Source organism: Silene latifolia, chromosome 9, assembly GCF_048544455.1.
Source record: "Silene latifolia isolate original U9 population chromosome 9, ASM4854445v1, whole genome shotgun sequence".
In the NCBI taxonomy this organism is placed as follows: Eukaryota; Viridiplantae; Streptophyta; class Magnoliopsida; order Caryophyllales; family Caryophyllaceae; genus Silene; species Silene latifolia.
The window spans coordinates 66,157,097-66,172,896 of record NC_133534.1 but is presented as its reverse complement, the minus strand read 5'-3'; the positions used below and the strand labels follow the sequence as shown (position 1 = coordinate 66,172,896).

Genomic DNA, 15,800 nt, shown 5'->3' with positions numbered 1-15,800 from the left:
CACTTTATTAAATCACAACGCAACATAGTATATGGATAAACAGATAAGCACCTCATGAACATCATCTCTACCATTTCACGAAATACGCATGTGTTATCAATGCACATAAAATTATAACTAGCCATGCCAAATCAATCAAATTATTGCCTTTTTAGCCTCATTCCATCAGATTGTCGTACCCTACATATATCACAAACATTCATATAACATCTTTATAACTATCACACCATACCGCTTCTCGTGAGGTCGAACCTCACACAAACATTTATATATCACCGACTCGTAATCACATCCCAACCAGTCAATCCTGATCACGTAAGTTACCACCTTATAAAAGTTACCTCTCACCCGAGCTTAACTCGTATGCCCCTCATAACAGGTTCTCCCATTCGCATAACCATCAACTCATGCTAAATATAACCATACTAGTAATACTCAACTACTAACAACCGCCTCATATAACCACACCTTATACTCTCTCACAACCATACATAGCAATCTGGTCTCTGCAAAATCAGCCTCTTTAGAATTGTTACCTTTCTAATATACCATCACCCTTAACCACTAGTCACAAACCATAACACTACCACTGTCCGGACATCAAACCTCTTACACTCATCTCTAAACATCACGATTTCTTTCCTATCTCTGGTTAACATCCCAAATAACGAACATCGAATCCATCAACAAAATTACCTCAACATTCTTCCCAATACTATTCTTAATTATGTCATCATCTAACTCTCCACCAAAATCTCATATCATGCAGATATTCTACCAACTTCTTACTCCCTTAATTCCTCGAAACTCATGATTAATCATGTTGTCCTGAAACTTCTGTATAACCATTAACTTACTTACTCTTGATAGTATCATACGTCTCGACGATTCCTTACTTTTATGTTGCATAACTCCGGTGAACATTTTTCTCAGCTTCCTTTTATCCTTCTTTTCTCTTTATACTCAACAATACCATTTAATAGCTCAACTCCTTATTACTTCTATCTAACCCTTTAGTGCACCAATTACCTTCTCATCGCTCCAAAACTCAAATCCCATTATTTTATATCGATATCATCTCACTCTTTCTTACCATGGATCTTCTCTTATTATGCTATCACTCACATTTGCCACTAATCTATCCATAAAATCAACATTCACTGTTTAAACAATTGTATCTCCTTTGTACCTCTTTAGAAATCAGAATTCATTTCATACCGTTAAATGCCCAAGGAAATCCCACAGTAGTTTCATCTCTTAATAAACCAAATCTCCTAAACTCACTCACTGTGTACAAATCTACCTCGCGACATGTCTCCACAAAGTTCACTGTTTACCACTCTTCTCAACCCCCTTTAAAACGAACTTTCACTACATATATCCATAACCCACACGACTCCTGACCATCTCCCTCCATAATTTTTTTACACATCTTAAGCTGCCACTATCCACATCCTTACTTTCAATCTTTTTATTCTCACGTTCCTTAGACTCGCATCATCCCTTGCCCATATTCACTTGCTTTTACGTTACTCATCACACAATCATATCACTCTTCTCAACTCAGAAAACATGCTCTATGTCTCAATTAAGCCATAACGATCTCTCAATTAAGCCATACGATATCCTTACTTTCAATCTTTTCGTTTTCCACTATCTATCGCAACCACATATAGCTCATCTCCTCCCACCAAACTCATACTCACCAAAAGGTGCCACTCACCACCCCATAAGATTGGGTAACTTACGTATCAAGACCAACATACATGTAAAACAATGCATAAAGAAGCAAAATAACCACTTTGAATTAAACATAATATGCAACGAATGTCAAAAGATAAGCATATGACCCAAAACAGGGGTCACTAACACCCCCATACTCCAAGTGCCTTACCAGGACCACTCAGGTATAAGGATGCCACCATCTCGGTTACCCGAGGCATGATATTCATAAGACAATAACGAAACAACTTTAAAAGTAAATAAAGTTTAAAGTGATTACATAGCAATTCCAAACTGATAAAAAGAAATACAAGATTCTCGGACGGTCTCACGCTAAAACTATCAAAGCTATAAAACATCATCTCGACACAAATGAAGACTTCTAATCGCCACGTGATGACTCATTCCAGCTATCACATACGCGTCATATCATACCGCTCAATAATCGCTCACCACCCCGAATGGATCACCACGTTTTTAAAACATTTAAACGGGTCGTACTAATCACACGTTTATATATCAACAATAAGATAAACAGACAACTTAACCGTCACACACACACACAATCACACCAATCCCAACAATCTCAATCACCGATCGTCCACTGGACCAGATCCCGCCAGATGGGGACCGCAGCCGTACCCACCAAATCCCCGCTCCTCATAATGAGCGATAACCCCGTCCATTAATGTGCACATCCCTTCTGTGGCGGGTTCCACTGAAGGAGAAACTAGGGCGTGAAGCCACTCCCGCAAGTGACCCCACTCACCGAGGGCACGCCGAGAAACATAGACAACTAATCACAATCACAATCACAAACCACACAATACGATTACTATAGCAAACAATCAATCTCAACACATCACAATCATCCCATTATGGGACTAATACGAGTAGAAATCCTACCCGAAAGCACAACTATCGAGACGGTCTCTCTACAAAGTATCAAAAAGCTTCTTCTACAAAACCTCCTCCTATCATACAAACACATAAACACTACCAAATCACAATCTACACAAAACCCCCCAAATCCCCATATTAGGGTTTAACCAACTTAAAGGAAAGACAATAAAAAGGGTACATAGATCTTACCCTCGACGCAAGGATCTCAACGGTATATCAAACGATGAAAACCGCCTTCCAAACTCCGGATTTGCTAACAATGCGATTAAAGGGATGAACGTGATTGCTTTCTCTCTTTGACAAGAAAATTAGGTTTTGCATAAGTGTTTAGAATGATGACGGAAAAGGTTATATATCTTAATCGCATAATTAACAAAACCCGAGAAATAACTCCTCAGAACCTACTACTCGATCGAGTAGCTAAGGTACTCGATCGAGTTCCCCCTTACTCGATCGAGTATCCTAGTTACTCGATCGAGTACCCAACAGGTCAGAAACTATTTTAAAACGCAACTCACCCTTACTCGACAGAGTAAGGCCTACTCGATAGAGTACCCAAAGACTCATAAATACGGAGTATTACAGATACAAACAAGAGTAAGCACCATGGTATGGATGACATCAATCGCTATCCATCCTTAGGCCCAAATAGTAATTAGGACCGTTTAGACGGGACGATTGGTCTAATGGGTTGGGTTGGGCCTAGGAAGGCCGAATAAACGATCTAGGAAGACCGAGTTATGAAAACCAACAATTTTCTTGTACAAACTATTCCCTAACCTTGTTCAAGTTTCACCCTTGGCTACACGTAAGTGTATTATCCCCAGCGGAGTCGCCAAACTGTGGACAATGGGCCCACGGGGGCGCTTGGGAGGGAGAACAAGCGTTTGCATTTGTGGAGTCGCCACCAATTTATTGTGGAGAATTGGAAACCGTTCGAATACCTCGTGTCATGTCAAGACACAAAGTAGTGACATGAACACCAAGAACTCGTTACCCTTAGCATTCTATGTCTAGAATGACTCTCGTGGATGCCAATGAACACGGATGTTCACAGAGATCTGGAATAAGGGGTGAGGGTACGTATTAGGAAGCTCTTTTGATCGAACACCTAATCCCGCCCGCCTCGATAGTGGCCTCTACTAATGATTAGGGAAATGATTTATACTCGATGTATTGTCGATTATATGCATGCAATGCAACATCCATAGAGTTAATCCTAGCATGTGAAGATTAATACTAAGTCGGTTATCACGTATTTAACATACATTGGGTCGAAGTAGGGATTTAATGTTAATTACATGTGAGAGACATACAAGCAATAATAAAGAAATACAACGATAAATACAATAAAGGAAAATTACAATAAAGAAAATTACAATAATTACATCGGGTTTAATTGATTTATATCGAAAATACATCTAAAACGGATAATTTAAGAAAAGAAAGAATAATGGAATGAAATAAACGAACAGGAATTAAGGCGATAATACGAATAATAGTTAATTAAATACGTAATTAAATAAACTAAGTCAAGGCAAAACGGGAGTTCAGGGACAGAAATCAGCCAGGAACAGGCGCAGCAGAGCTGCGCCCTCTGGAAGAGGCGCAGCAGTCGCTGCGTCTGTTCCTTGGCTCAGTTTTGGCTGTGAAGCCGAAATTGCGGATTGTTAATGTTCGTTGGGTGATTTTAATGATTGATTAGTATATTTACTCGGACGGAAGTGATTAGCAGGTTATTTACATATGATTAATGGTCATAAAACAATAAACATGGATGAAAACGGAATTAGGACGAATTATTACAAGATTTACAAGGTTAATTAACAAATTAATGAACTAAACTAATTAATTAGGTTAAATACGATGAACTAATGACGGATTAATGATATATACGATAGTAAACAGGTGAGAAATATATCAAAGATCGAATTCCAGAAACCCAATATGAATGAATCGAATTTCTACAACCCGGATTGACTTTAATGACGAAAACCCGCAAATATTGGTTATAAGGGATTTAAGTCGGGAATTAATGAGATGAATTAATTACTAATGGTGATGAACAATAGGTGTCAAATTGTTATGTTTAGATTGTTACGTTAAAACAAGGAAGGAACGAAAGCAAAAGAAAAAGAACGAACGAGTTAACAAAAGACGAAGGAAGAATAAAGGAAGCAGGAACTGCGGCAGCCTCACGAAGAGGCGCAGCAGGTACTGCGCTCCTTCGAAGAGGCGCAGCAGTTGCTGCGTCCTTTCTCGACGGTTGTCCTCTGATAATCCGTAAAAAGGGTTTTAAAGCATGGTTTTATAAATCGGTTTTAATTGTATTTTCGACACAAATCTTACAATATGATTACAAAAGATAAATAACAATAAATAAAAGAAGGATTTACACCCTCAGACTTACATGTTTGACGAAACGAGATGAACTAAGTTTACGATTAGTGATGCTCGACTCGAATGTAACGAAAGTGCCCTCGTAAGAGGAAAACGATTAAAGTTGATTAAAGTTGATTATGGTGGAGTTGGTCAAATTGGTCGGTCATGCAAAACGAGGCTGGTACTCAGAAGGATCCGAGCTTACGTGGTCGAATGTTCAAGCACGTAGACGCCAAAAAGTAAGAACGTGGTCTAGAATGCAAAGGGAGAAGAGAAGGGCGGACACTCGCGTGAGAAATATGTGAGACCGAAGGTCTCTATTTATACTTATCATGTGGAGGAAGTAGGGTTTTCGGAGAGACTTTGGAAGTGAATCTCGAAAAGATATGAAAAGATACGAAAAATACGCAAGAAAGGACTTGGGAAGAGGTGCAGCAGGCACTGCGTCTCTTGGAAGAGGCGCGGCATCTGCTGCGTCTATTCCCAAGTGGTTTCCTCCTGCGGAAGAAAGATTTCCGTGTTTTAATTATGGAATAACGGAATAATTTGGTTTTCCTTAATATTTTGTGTGAATATTACGGGAAATTGTTTACCAAAGACTAAAAGATTTATAAAATATGGAATAGAAATATCCGGAACATTCCAGAACATTCCGACTCGGCATTTTAATGGCTATCAGAAAATGAAGACGATTTTAGGCCCGGACTCCAAATGTACTCTAATAGCAAAATTGAAGAAAATGTTGAATCTTTATCAATATCACACAAAACCCAAATGTCGTAATGAATTTTTAATGATAGGTGTTTGGTTGTTATTGAGAGGATTTAATACAATAAAAAAACAAGATAAATACTGTACCAAGACATACTTCGGAGATTTAAGGAGGGAATAAGTTTCATTGAGAGGAATTTATGATTGACCAATTTAATTCTAAGTAATTAGGTTTAGATTTTTAGAACAATTGATGGGTAAAATAAAGTTAGGTTGGAGAGGGAAGTGTGTGGGTAAGTGAAGGAATGAATGATGAGTGTGTAAAGTAGGGGCGTTCTGGTCTAATCACGCGCCATTTGGAGGTTCGTGGTTAAGTGGTAGTGATTTACTATCCGAACCTAATATATAGGTAGTAGTTTTTAAAGAAATATTTATTTGGTAGCAGTTGGTAAAAATGGGATTGTATGTGGTAGCAGTTATCAAAAAGCCCAAGGATTTGAAGGTTAAAGACCTAAGACTAAATGAGGAGGAATGGAAGGAGGATATGGTTGAGCTACTTTTTAAGGATGAGTGTGTAGAACGAATCCTTGCTATTCCTTCCTGTAGATCTAGAAGAAGGGATGAGGTCCATTGGATCCATACTAGTTGTGGTTCATACACAGTTAAGAGTGGTTACGGGATTCTGTTTAGTCGATTTATGTAACAGAAAGGGTCGAGCAAAGATCGAACGAGAATAGGTGATTTTGGTAGGAATTTCTGCAAGTCTAGGTTATGGTAGCTTCCCGGTCCTCAGATGTGGAAAGTCTTAGTATGGAAAATTTTAACAGGCTCGCTTCCTGTAGGGAAGGAATTTCTCAAAAGGAACGTGCTAACAGATCACTCGTGTCATATTTGTTGCATGAATAGACAGGAGATCTAATCCTTGAAACATTTGTTTAGGGATTGTTGTATTGTTTCGCGAATTTGGGCAGGTTCTCAGTTAGGGCTCAATACAAGCCGGGTCTCACATCTGAGTATTGGAGAGTGGATAATTAATTGGATTTTATATTTTGATAAGCTAGAGGAAAGTGAGCAGCGGATTCTGCAGTTTCTTGCTACACTATGGAATATATGGGTTTTGCGCAATAATATTATTTTTAGAGGTGCAAAATGCTACCCTCAATTGTTCTTTGAAAGCTGCTCGCATTTGGTTAGTATGGCTATTCGCGCTAATCAGGTAGGTGGGGAGGTGAAGGATAATGGTAACAACTTAATCTTGGGGGAATGCCGAGGATTGCCATACTAGGATTCGTAACTGCCATCTTTTCTATGTTATTGGTAAATCTGGGACTTGTCAAACTATAAGGGTGAAGGTGGATGCGAGTTGGTATAGAATGTATGATGCGGCGATTAGATGGGTGGCGTATGATATGGGAGGGAATATCTTTTTTGAAGGGGGAGTCAAGATGAGAGCGGAATCAGCACTACAAGCAGAGGTGATGGGCATCAGGAGGGTTCTGGATTGGGCACGTGATCGTGGAATTCTACATTTGGAGGTGGCCACGGATTGCCTCCACCTGGTTTATCAAATTGCAGGAATTGAGCGCAAACATCACATTATCAAAGGAATCCTGGAAGATATTTCTTATTCTACTTCATGCTTTCATTGTTTATGTTTTAGTTTCTTGCCTAGAGGTTTAAATAGGATTGCTCACGGTCTTGCACGTCAGCCATGGAAATGTAGGATCCCTTCCCTTTATTTCATGCTGCCAAAAAAACAAAAACAAAAAAAAGAACATATGTATTGACCAAAAAGTTAAGAAAATTATGGGCTAGACTATTTAAGTAAATTAAAGCTTTGTCGAAAAAAAAAAATAAAGAAAATTGAACTTTTTCTTTTCTTTTTGTAATCTTCTGACTGTCCTTCACTTCTGTTACCTATTTGGCAATTACCTTCCACATTTTTTATTGTTAGTTTGGCTAACAAACAGATTAATAAATTTTTTTCTAATCGATCGCATTTTGAACTCTTGATTAGGGGAGTATTTGCCTATCAAATATTTTTAATCGAATAGACTTTAATTGATGATATCTCTTGATCAGAAATTACATAACCGGTGATCTTTTCACCATATCAATTGTTTTACAAGACCACCGTTTGGCCAAAAAGGCGTTTTTCTGAACTCGTGATCACAAGCTAGGATACCACGCGAGTTTTTCGATCATTAATAAACCTATGGAAGAGAATCAGGGATAAAAGTAGCCGCCATGGAAGGCTCCTAATATGCGGATTCCTCCCTTTACAAACATCATGTGGTATCACCACCTATAATCAATTTGAACCATCATACCCCATTTTGCTCGATCACCACTGACCTCGTTCAGCCACCTACTACACTAGTTGGGGTTGAAGGCAAGGGTCTTTGCACCCCAAAAACAGAGAATCAATAGCACAAGTAACAGAGCGGAGTGGACATATTCAGAATGCTGTCCCTTATTGTTCGGTCAGAAAGGGGTATGAGTATGACAATACTAGAGTAAAATTATTCTTATAATTCGGAAAAAAAACATCAGATGCCACAACACAACCTTAGAACTTTGGGCCCCTAACGGCTAACGCTACAATTTGTATTGCAATCGATATTTCAGTTTTTAATAAACAAATTATAGCAAAAAACTTGATGCATGGAGTACAACAAACACAGAAAATTAAAAACCATCAAAAGCAAGGTGAAAAATCTTCTATGCATAGTAGTTCAAGCTAGCCTTCTTTTTTGCCTGCACCTGTATAATTCCTTCATTAAAGTCTTCATGGTTTACCTATTAACGTCAAACCAATTAGAATCCGTGTGAAATGCCAAATGAACAATTACCATGACTAACCTCAAAAATACACAAATCCACAAAAGAGAGGTTTTAAGTGCTTTCAAGGACTAAGAACCATTGTTAATGTACAACGGTCTTACACAAAATTAGTGTAATTAGTTACGAAGTACTTCGTTTTTTTGTATGCAAAAAAACTCTTTTGACATTGTCAACTGTTTCTTTTGACTCCTTGAGCAACTACGGAGTACTTCTTCTAATGGGAATGAGAGAGGAAAGGTCAAATGACATTGTTGTACTCCCACAAACCTGTTTTTTTTTTATTTCGTAAATCTTGCACTATTTTTTTGCTTCTTTTAATAAGAAGCCAGGGAGTACTAGTACTACATAATTGACCTTCCATGACTACAGTGCATAATAGAGACAAACAGGAGAGAGAGAGGGATACCTCGGTAGCATCTCGACGGAGAGCTAACATTCCAGCCTCAACACAAACAGCCTTCAACTGCGCACCATTGAAGTCATCTGTGGAGCGAGCTAATTCTTCAAAGTTCACATCTGGGTGAACATTCATCTTTCTAGAGTGAATCTGCAGTAAGAGCAAAATAGGTGGATATTAGTCTTCCACAAAGGGAAATGAACATAATAATTAATGTATAATACATGAAAACTAAGTAAGTTTCCAGAAAAATACCTGCATAATTCGGGCTCTGGCCTCCTCATTGGGGTGAGGGAACTCAATTTTACGGTCCAGACGACCAGATCGCATAAGGGCAGGATCCAGAATATCTGGCCTATTGGTAGCTGCAATGACCTGGCAGATAACATATATTAGAAGTTCAGAACCAGGATATCTAGAATATTTGTGATTTAAGGTTGGTCTTTATATGTGAGTGTTCCACACAAAGGCTAATTGTTCAAGTAATTGATTAAGATGAAATATTAACACACAAGCCTGTTGAAATGAGCAACATGGAGATCAAGCAAGCAATTTAATGCCCAAATCTTATATTTGGAGGGATGCGAGGAAAGTATGAACAAATATACGCAGCTTACCTTGATTCTCTCATCGCTACTAAAGCCATCAAGCTGATTGAGCAGTTCCAGCATAGTACGCTGCACCTCCCTATCGCCACTTACTTCACTGCATCACATGAATAACAAAGTTATTCAAAATCTAAACTACGCCCAGACAACAATACACGGAAAATCGAGGGGAATTATTTCCTTTTTTTTGTTAGCAAAATTAAATTGGAAGGAAATAGGGAGCAGGAAATGGATTCCTCCATGTTCCTCCTAGAATGCAGATCAAAATCCCTTCAATAAAGGAACGATTTGGAAGGAAAATAACTTTGGTAAATTTCCCCTTTCCTTCCTTTCCCTTTTATGTATCCAAAGAAAGGGTTAGTGTCTAAGGTGATTAGGTGACAAACGACGTTACTAATTCCAAAGATCAAACAATTACCCTTCGTCTGGATGGAACTTGGAAGGATTTAAAGGGACATTTACCTTCTCCTTCCCGCCCTCTTTTTTTGCATCCAAACAAAGGGTTAGTGTGAAGGTGACAAAATTTGTTACTAAATTCAAAGGTCAAACAATTAGATTTGTCTGGACGGAAGGATCTAAAGGGACATGGAAGGGAACAATTTCTCATTGGATTACAAGGAAATTCACTCATACAAGACAAATAAAAATCTATCCAACATGAGAAATGATGGAAGGGAAGCACAAAGGCTCCATTCCACTTCCCTCCTTCCTTTCCAGCAACCCTCTTCTCCATTCCTCACCCCTTCTTTCCGACGTTTGTATCACCAATGCATCAGTCTCCTTTAGTCTCATGGTAACATAACGTGTGTATGTGACATGCCTCCATTTAACTAAAAACTCTACCATATGCCCATTAGCCCGATAATAACGGAGTGACTACCCCTTATATTAACATGGTTCTTTTAATGTTAAGATCAGAAGGTCATCTCATGAGAATTTGTGAAGTTAAAAACTCGTAAATCAAATGGAAATAATTAACAAACAAACCAAAAAGAAGATAATTGATTCTACTAAAGCAAACACTTGCCTGTCAAAACGCTTCGTACCAATAGCATCAATCTCATCAATAAATATGATGCAAGGAGCCTTCTCTTTGGCAAGTTGAAAAGCGTCACGCACAAGTTTTGCGCCATCTCCAATAAACATCTAAGTCATGCAAACATAGCATCAGAAAATCACTATATTTAGTGAACCAGCAAATGCCCTCATTAAGATAACAAAACCTACTAAAGGCAAATTAATTAACGAGGATTTACAAGATTACCATGCTAGAGCAATTAGAAGGGCACAGTTAAACAAAATCACAGTATAACAGGTGAGAAGAAAGAATATCACAAGTTAACAGATTAAAAGAAGGAAGAATAGAGGCACCACTACACCTCATAAAGCCATGCCTAAGTTAATCAACATGAAATATAGGTTTCATAAGGCAATGACTTCAAATCAACAGAGGGAAAAATTGCTTTCACTTGCCCAACTAAAAATTGAGTTAATCAAAGAGTTGATCACAGAGGGATCTGGGATTATTTTCTACTCTCTAGAGCCCTGCTTTCATCTGGAATTAATTCCAAAATAGCCCTAAATTAATGAAAGGGTTGAGGTCAATAACACTTGCTAAGACTAGCTGCTTAATGTGAAGGGAACATCCTCGTTTTCGAAAGGGCAAATCTTTAAACCCGCCGCAAGGTTGCAGATAATATGAACTCAAAAGCTGAGCGGAGTACAACTCATATAACAATTTCATGTGAGATATAAATCATCCAATTTGATGTGAAGATTTTCTCATTAAGACAACACTGACTAGTAGGTAGTGATTAGTTATCCAAAAGGGGATAAACAATGATCAATCGGTTAAACTTGCCTATTGACTCTACATTATCAGTATACAATTTACAAAACTGAGTTCCATAGAAAAGAACAGACCTGGACAAGCTGTGGACCTGCTAACTTCAAAAAAGTGGCATTTGTCTGTGCCGCACATGCTCGTGCCATGAGAGTTTTTCCTGTCCCCGGAGGTCCATAAAGAAGCACTCCCTTTGGGGGGCGAATGCCTATAGTCTGAAACCTCTCTTGGTGAGTCATTGGCAAAACTATAGCCTCAACTAACTCTTGAATCTGATGAAGACAAAAAGGTAGTTATATAATGTACTAGGCACAGATATCAGCCTTACTAGAAAAGCAAAAGTTAAACTTGCCTCTTTCTCCAATCCTCCAATATCACTGTAATCTTCGGTAGGCTTCTCATCAACTTCCATTGCCTTTACCCGGGAATCATATTCAGATGGCAATGTATCAAGAATCAGATAACTATCTTTGTTGACCCCAACCAAATCACCAGGCTTTAGCTTATCAGGATCAACAAGTCCAACCACAGGCAAAAATATAGTCTGCAATCAGTTAGAACACCAATATGAAATTACCAAGGATACCATGAAAGTGGTACAAAAATACAATAGACATCAATGGTGACAGTACACCAGAGACGCCCGAAGATGTTTCTGCTAAGTCTATTGATGACAGATTCGTGATTAAACTAGTAACTACTAACTACTGGTACTTCAAAAGAGATATAGAGTAAATGCAATCGAATTTAGCTCCCTCATTTCTTATGAAACCCTCTTATTTGTAAGACAATGTAGGAAAAAAAAATAATTCTTTTGGATTAAATTTTGGATTTTAGTGGAATTGATTTTTTTCTTTTATGTCTCCGTTTTTTTGTTTTGATAGAAAAGTGAATATTTGCTCCCAGGCCCTTCTTTGAGGGTGTGTGGCCCGTGCGGGCGCACAGGGCCCCAAAAATTTTGGCCCAAAACTGGTCTGTGGAGTGTGACAAAAACAGAAATCAGATATAAGTATTTTCTGACAATAAATGTTATCACATAGTTTAATGTAGTCTAATGGTTCTAATTGTTGTGTCAAGTTTTTGATGCAGCATAAGGTCCCGAGTTCCACTACTATGTGCCTCTATGGCTGTCATTTTTTTTGGACAAACTTACGTCTTGAACCTTAAGGGTTTGAGCTAAGTTAATACACCGTATAACTTATCCTGATCGTCTTTATACTTTAATATAATTTTATGTCACTTTAATTTATTTAATACAAATTTAATCTAAAACTTATAAAGATGGTCTCATCTTTATGCCATCTTAATTTGATAGGGCTCCAATACCTTAGTAGTCGAGATTAAACTTATACTTTAAGTTGAAAAATACTATATATAGGGCCCCGATTTAAGATTTTGCACAGGCCTGAAATCTCAGAGACGGCCCTGTTTGCTCCAAAAGAAGCAAACAAAAAAGTAATACTATCAGGTTATGTGTACAGTGGTTCGAAAGTAGCGTGTCCACCTTGCCATTCCGATTCCCCCAAGAACAGAAACGGGTAAACAATGAAAATAAAAGGAAAAAAAAGGCCGAAAGAAAATGTATTACAGAAAGTAAAAACTACCCATCACACAAAAACAACAAAGCAATATTCCACACTTAATTTTCAAAACTTTCCGATTAATAAACATTTTACATTATTAAGTTTATACAGATGAAAGGTGTGATTGCGCACCTGTCTGGTTGATGTTTTGAGCACAACGCACTTTCCCTGCCGTTGAGAGTCTAGATCAATATTAGCACCATCTTCTTCAGCTTCATCTTCAGGATTCATCTCCAGTATCTTCAGCAACAAAGATAAGACAACGAGAAACAAGTTTAGTACCAACATCTTTTTCCCCCAAACTTCTCAGATTGGTTACTGGATATTAGATACATTGTCCATGACAATTGAGCAAATGAACAGTGGATATTTCATACTTTGTCCTTAAGGACGTTTAAAAATACAACATGGCTTACATCATGTAAGATCTATTGCATAGTGTAATATAAACTTGTATAACCATCATGACATCGATGGATGATGGAGCACTTAAGCTAATGTTCAATGAAATCCTAGTAGTACCAAGCTAACTGTATATACAGTAACCCAGAAAAGTTCCACTTTCAAGCACACATTATATACTGAAACCATAAATCATATATCTAGCCCGGTCTTTCAACTTTCTTTCCCTGTCCATTATATATGTGCTCTACTAAACTTCGCCCAAATTTACAATATGACCCGTAGTTTTGGGCATAAAGTTCATAACTTCACCACTAACTCACTCCACTTTCTGTCTTTCTCCCTTCTCATAAAAGAATTCTCAAAAATGATGCAGTGAAAATTACGAACATAATAATAACTGGTTAAATTTAGTGTTAAAACACAATGTCAAACCATCCATCTCAACCATAACAAAATTGAAATGCAATCAAATGTACTAAAAAAAATCTTGTCAAGGGAGTCTTTATACTGAAAAGACAAAAACATGTAACCTATGTAACTTCGGGTTGACTAACAAACTCCTAAATTGGTCCATCTTTTAGGCATAGAAAGAAACAGCCTAGGGCGTTCAGTGTCAAAAACACAAAACCTGAGGTGATTTGTGTTTACAAATTTAAACTCCCATTGTTGTTCTGTGTTGATAACCCATAACCCTCTTTTTCTGGATTCTTTTTGCTAAGAGACTTTGACATTTGGATCCTTTTTTACATGTTTATTTTCAACATAACCTGCTATTCTAATTATGAGCTTATATCAACAAAGATTTAATTCAACTGCATTGACGAAGCTTAATCAGACGACGTGTTGCAAAAATGATATGTATTCTTGTTTAGGTTCAAGCTCCGCCGCAAAATGAAATGCAGTGCAAAGAAGAATTCAATAAAGGCCTACGCTGCAACCGTTTAGCAGATAATGAAGCCCTCAAAGTGCAACAACCAAAAACGAGGTCGACAAAAGAAACTAATAATAAACATTCATACCTCAAAAAAGATATTGTGGAATTCCAATTTTCAGTTATAAAATAAAATCTAACTGCTAAACACATATCATTGTTAAACATCCGCTTATTTTTACACAACATATAAGCAAAATAGACACAGATTGTGCTTGGATACAGAAATAGGATGGAGGAAGGCGGGGTGGAAGGGATTTTGATTAGTTTAGAATAGAGAAAATGAATCCCCTCTTTGTCTACCCTCAATTTAGCTCATACCTACTAGTCTACTTGCTACCGAGCAAAAGAACTTGTATCCCTCCCCCAACCTTCCCTCCATCTCCCTCCAAATACTAAGCCTGCCTTGGACGTCTTAACCGTTTCTTTTGATTGAGATATTTAGCTGGTAATCTCTTGCGGGGTTACCAAACTGGAGGGGAAGGAACCGGATTCATTGGCTCTTAAATCACAAATTAAAAACCCTCTAACAACCGACAGATGAGGAGGAAGATCTCGCTCCCTCCGTTCCCCCTTTCCTCCCTTTCCATATGCAAACAAAGGGTAAGAGTGAACACCTCAAATTATAAGCAAAGCAGAAATCTTTGAGCAACAATGAAATCTAACAAGCATAACAACATGAAATAAGCTACTTTTACAACTCAACAAAACGCAAACAATCGAAGAATCAACAGAAGTTTATACCTCAACGATATTTCCGACAAGGTAAGGAAGTTGTTTATTAAGCTTAATCTTCTCTTGATTCTCCTTAATCTTCTCCTTGAATGAATCTAATTCCAAAGTCGACCTATGGACTTCCTCCTATATTTCAAACCAAAATCAATAAAAAAAACTTCGCAAAACAAATAAGGCACAAAATCAAATCGAGAAATTGGAAACCCTAGAAAAGCAAATTCCTGAAATTGGGGGAGAAATCATGAAAAGGATAAGACCTTAAGTATACGAATCTCGTTATCGAGGATCCGAGAAGCGCGAACAATATCTTCAGTAGACAAGTGAGCTAACTGATCTTCGTCTTCAACCATCGGCGTCGCCATTGTTAATCGGGAGGGATATTGTAGAGGAGAGAGCAAAGAGTTTATTTATTTTAAACTCGTGTTTTAAGAAAGAGTATTCGGGAGTTTAGCATAAATAGATTTACTTGACGAGAAGGGCAAAGCTGTCAATTTACCCGTATTATTCAATCTAGAGTTGGGGTTAGCCTTTTTTTTCTCGCTTTTTAGAAATTAACTTAATCAATCAATCAATAGAATAATCGAATCAATCGAGCTGAATCAATCAATGGAGCTGAAATCAATCAATCAATCGATGGAGCTGAATGGATCAATCAATCGAATAGAATGAATAAATTTGAATCAATCGAATCAAATAAAAAGTCAATTGAGTGATCAATCGAATAATCATATTAATA

At 37.7% G+C, this 15,800-nt stretch overlaps 1 protein-coding gene across 1 annotated transcript; it reads right to left on the bottom strand.

The window, feature by feature from the left end:
* Positions 1-8,230: 8,230 nt before the first annotated feature.
* On the bottom strand, positions 8,231-15,591 carry LOC141599884 (26S proteasome regulatory subunit 6A homolog). The gene is made up of 10 exons (XM_074420015.1): positions 15,322-15,591; positions 15,074-15,190; positions 13,126-13,233; positions 11,763-11,954; positions 11,491-11,682; positions 10,595-10,713; positions 9,577-9,664; positions 9,215-9,334; positions 8,969-9,109; positions 8,231-8,517 (listed from the first exon to the last, which is right to left on the bottom strand). Exons 1-10 carry the CDS (start codon positions 15,424-15,426, stop codon positions 8,440-8,442), a joined length of 1,260 nt encoding a protein of 419 aa, XP_074276116.1. The 5' UTR covers positions 15,427-15,591; the 3' UTR covers positions 8,231-8,439.
* Between the last annotated feature and the right edge of the window lie 209 nt (positions 15,592-15,800).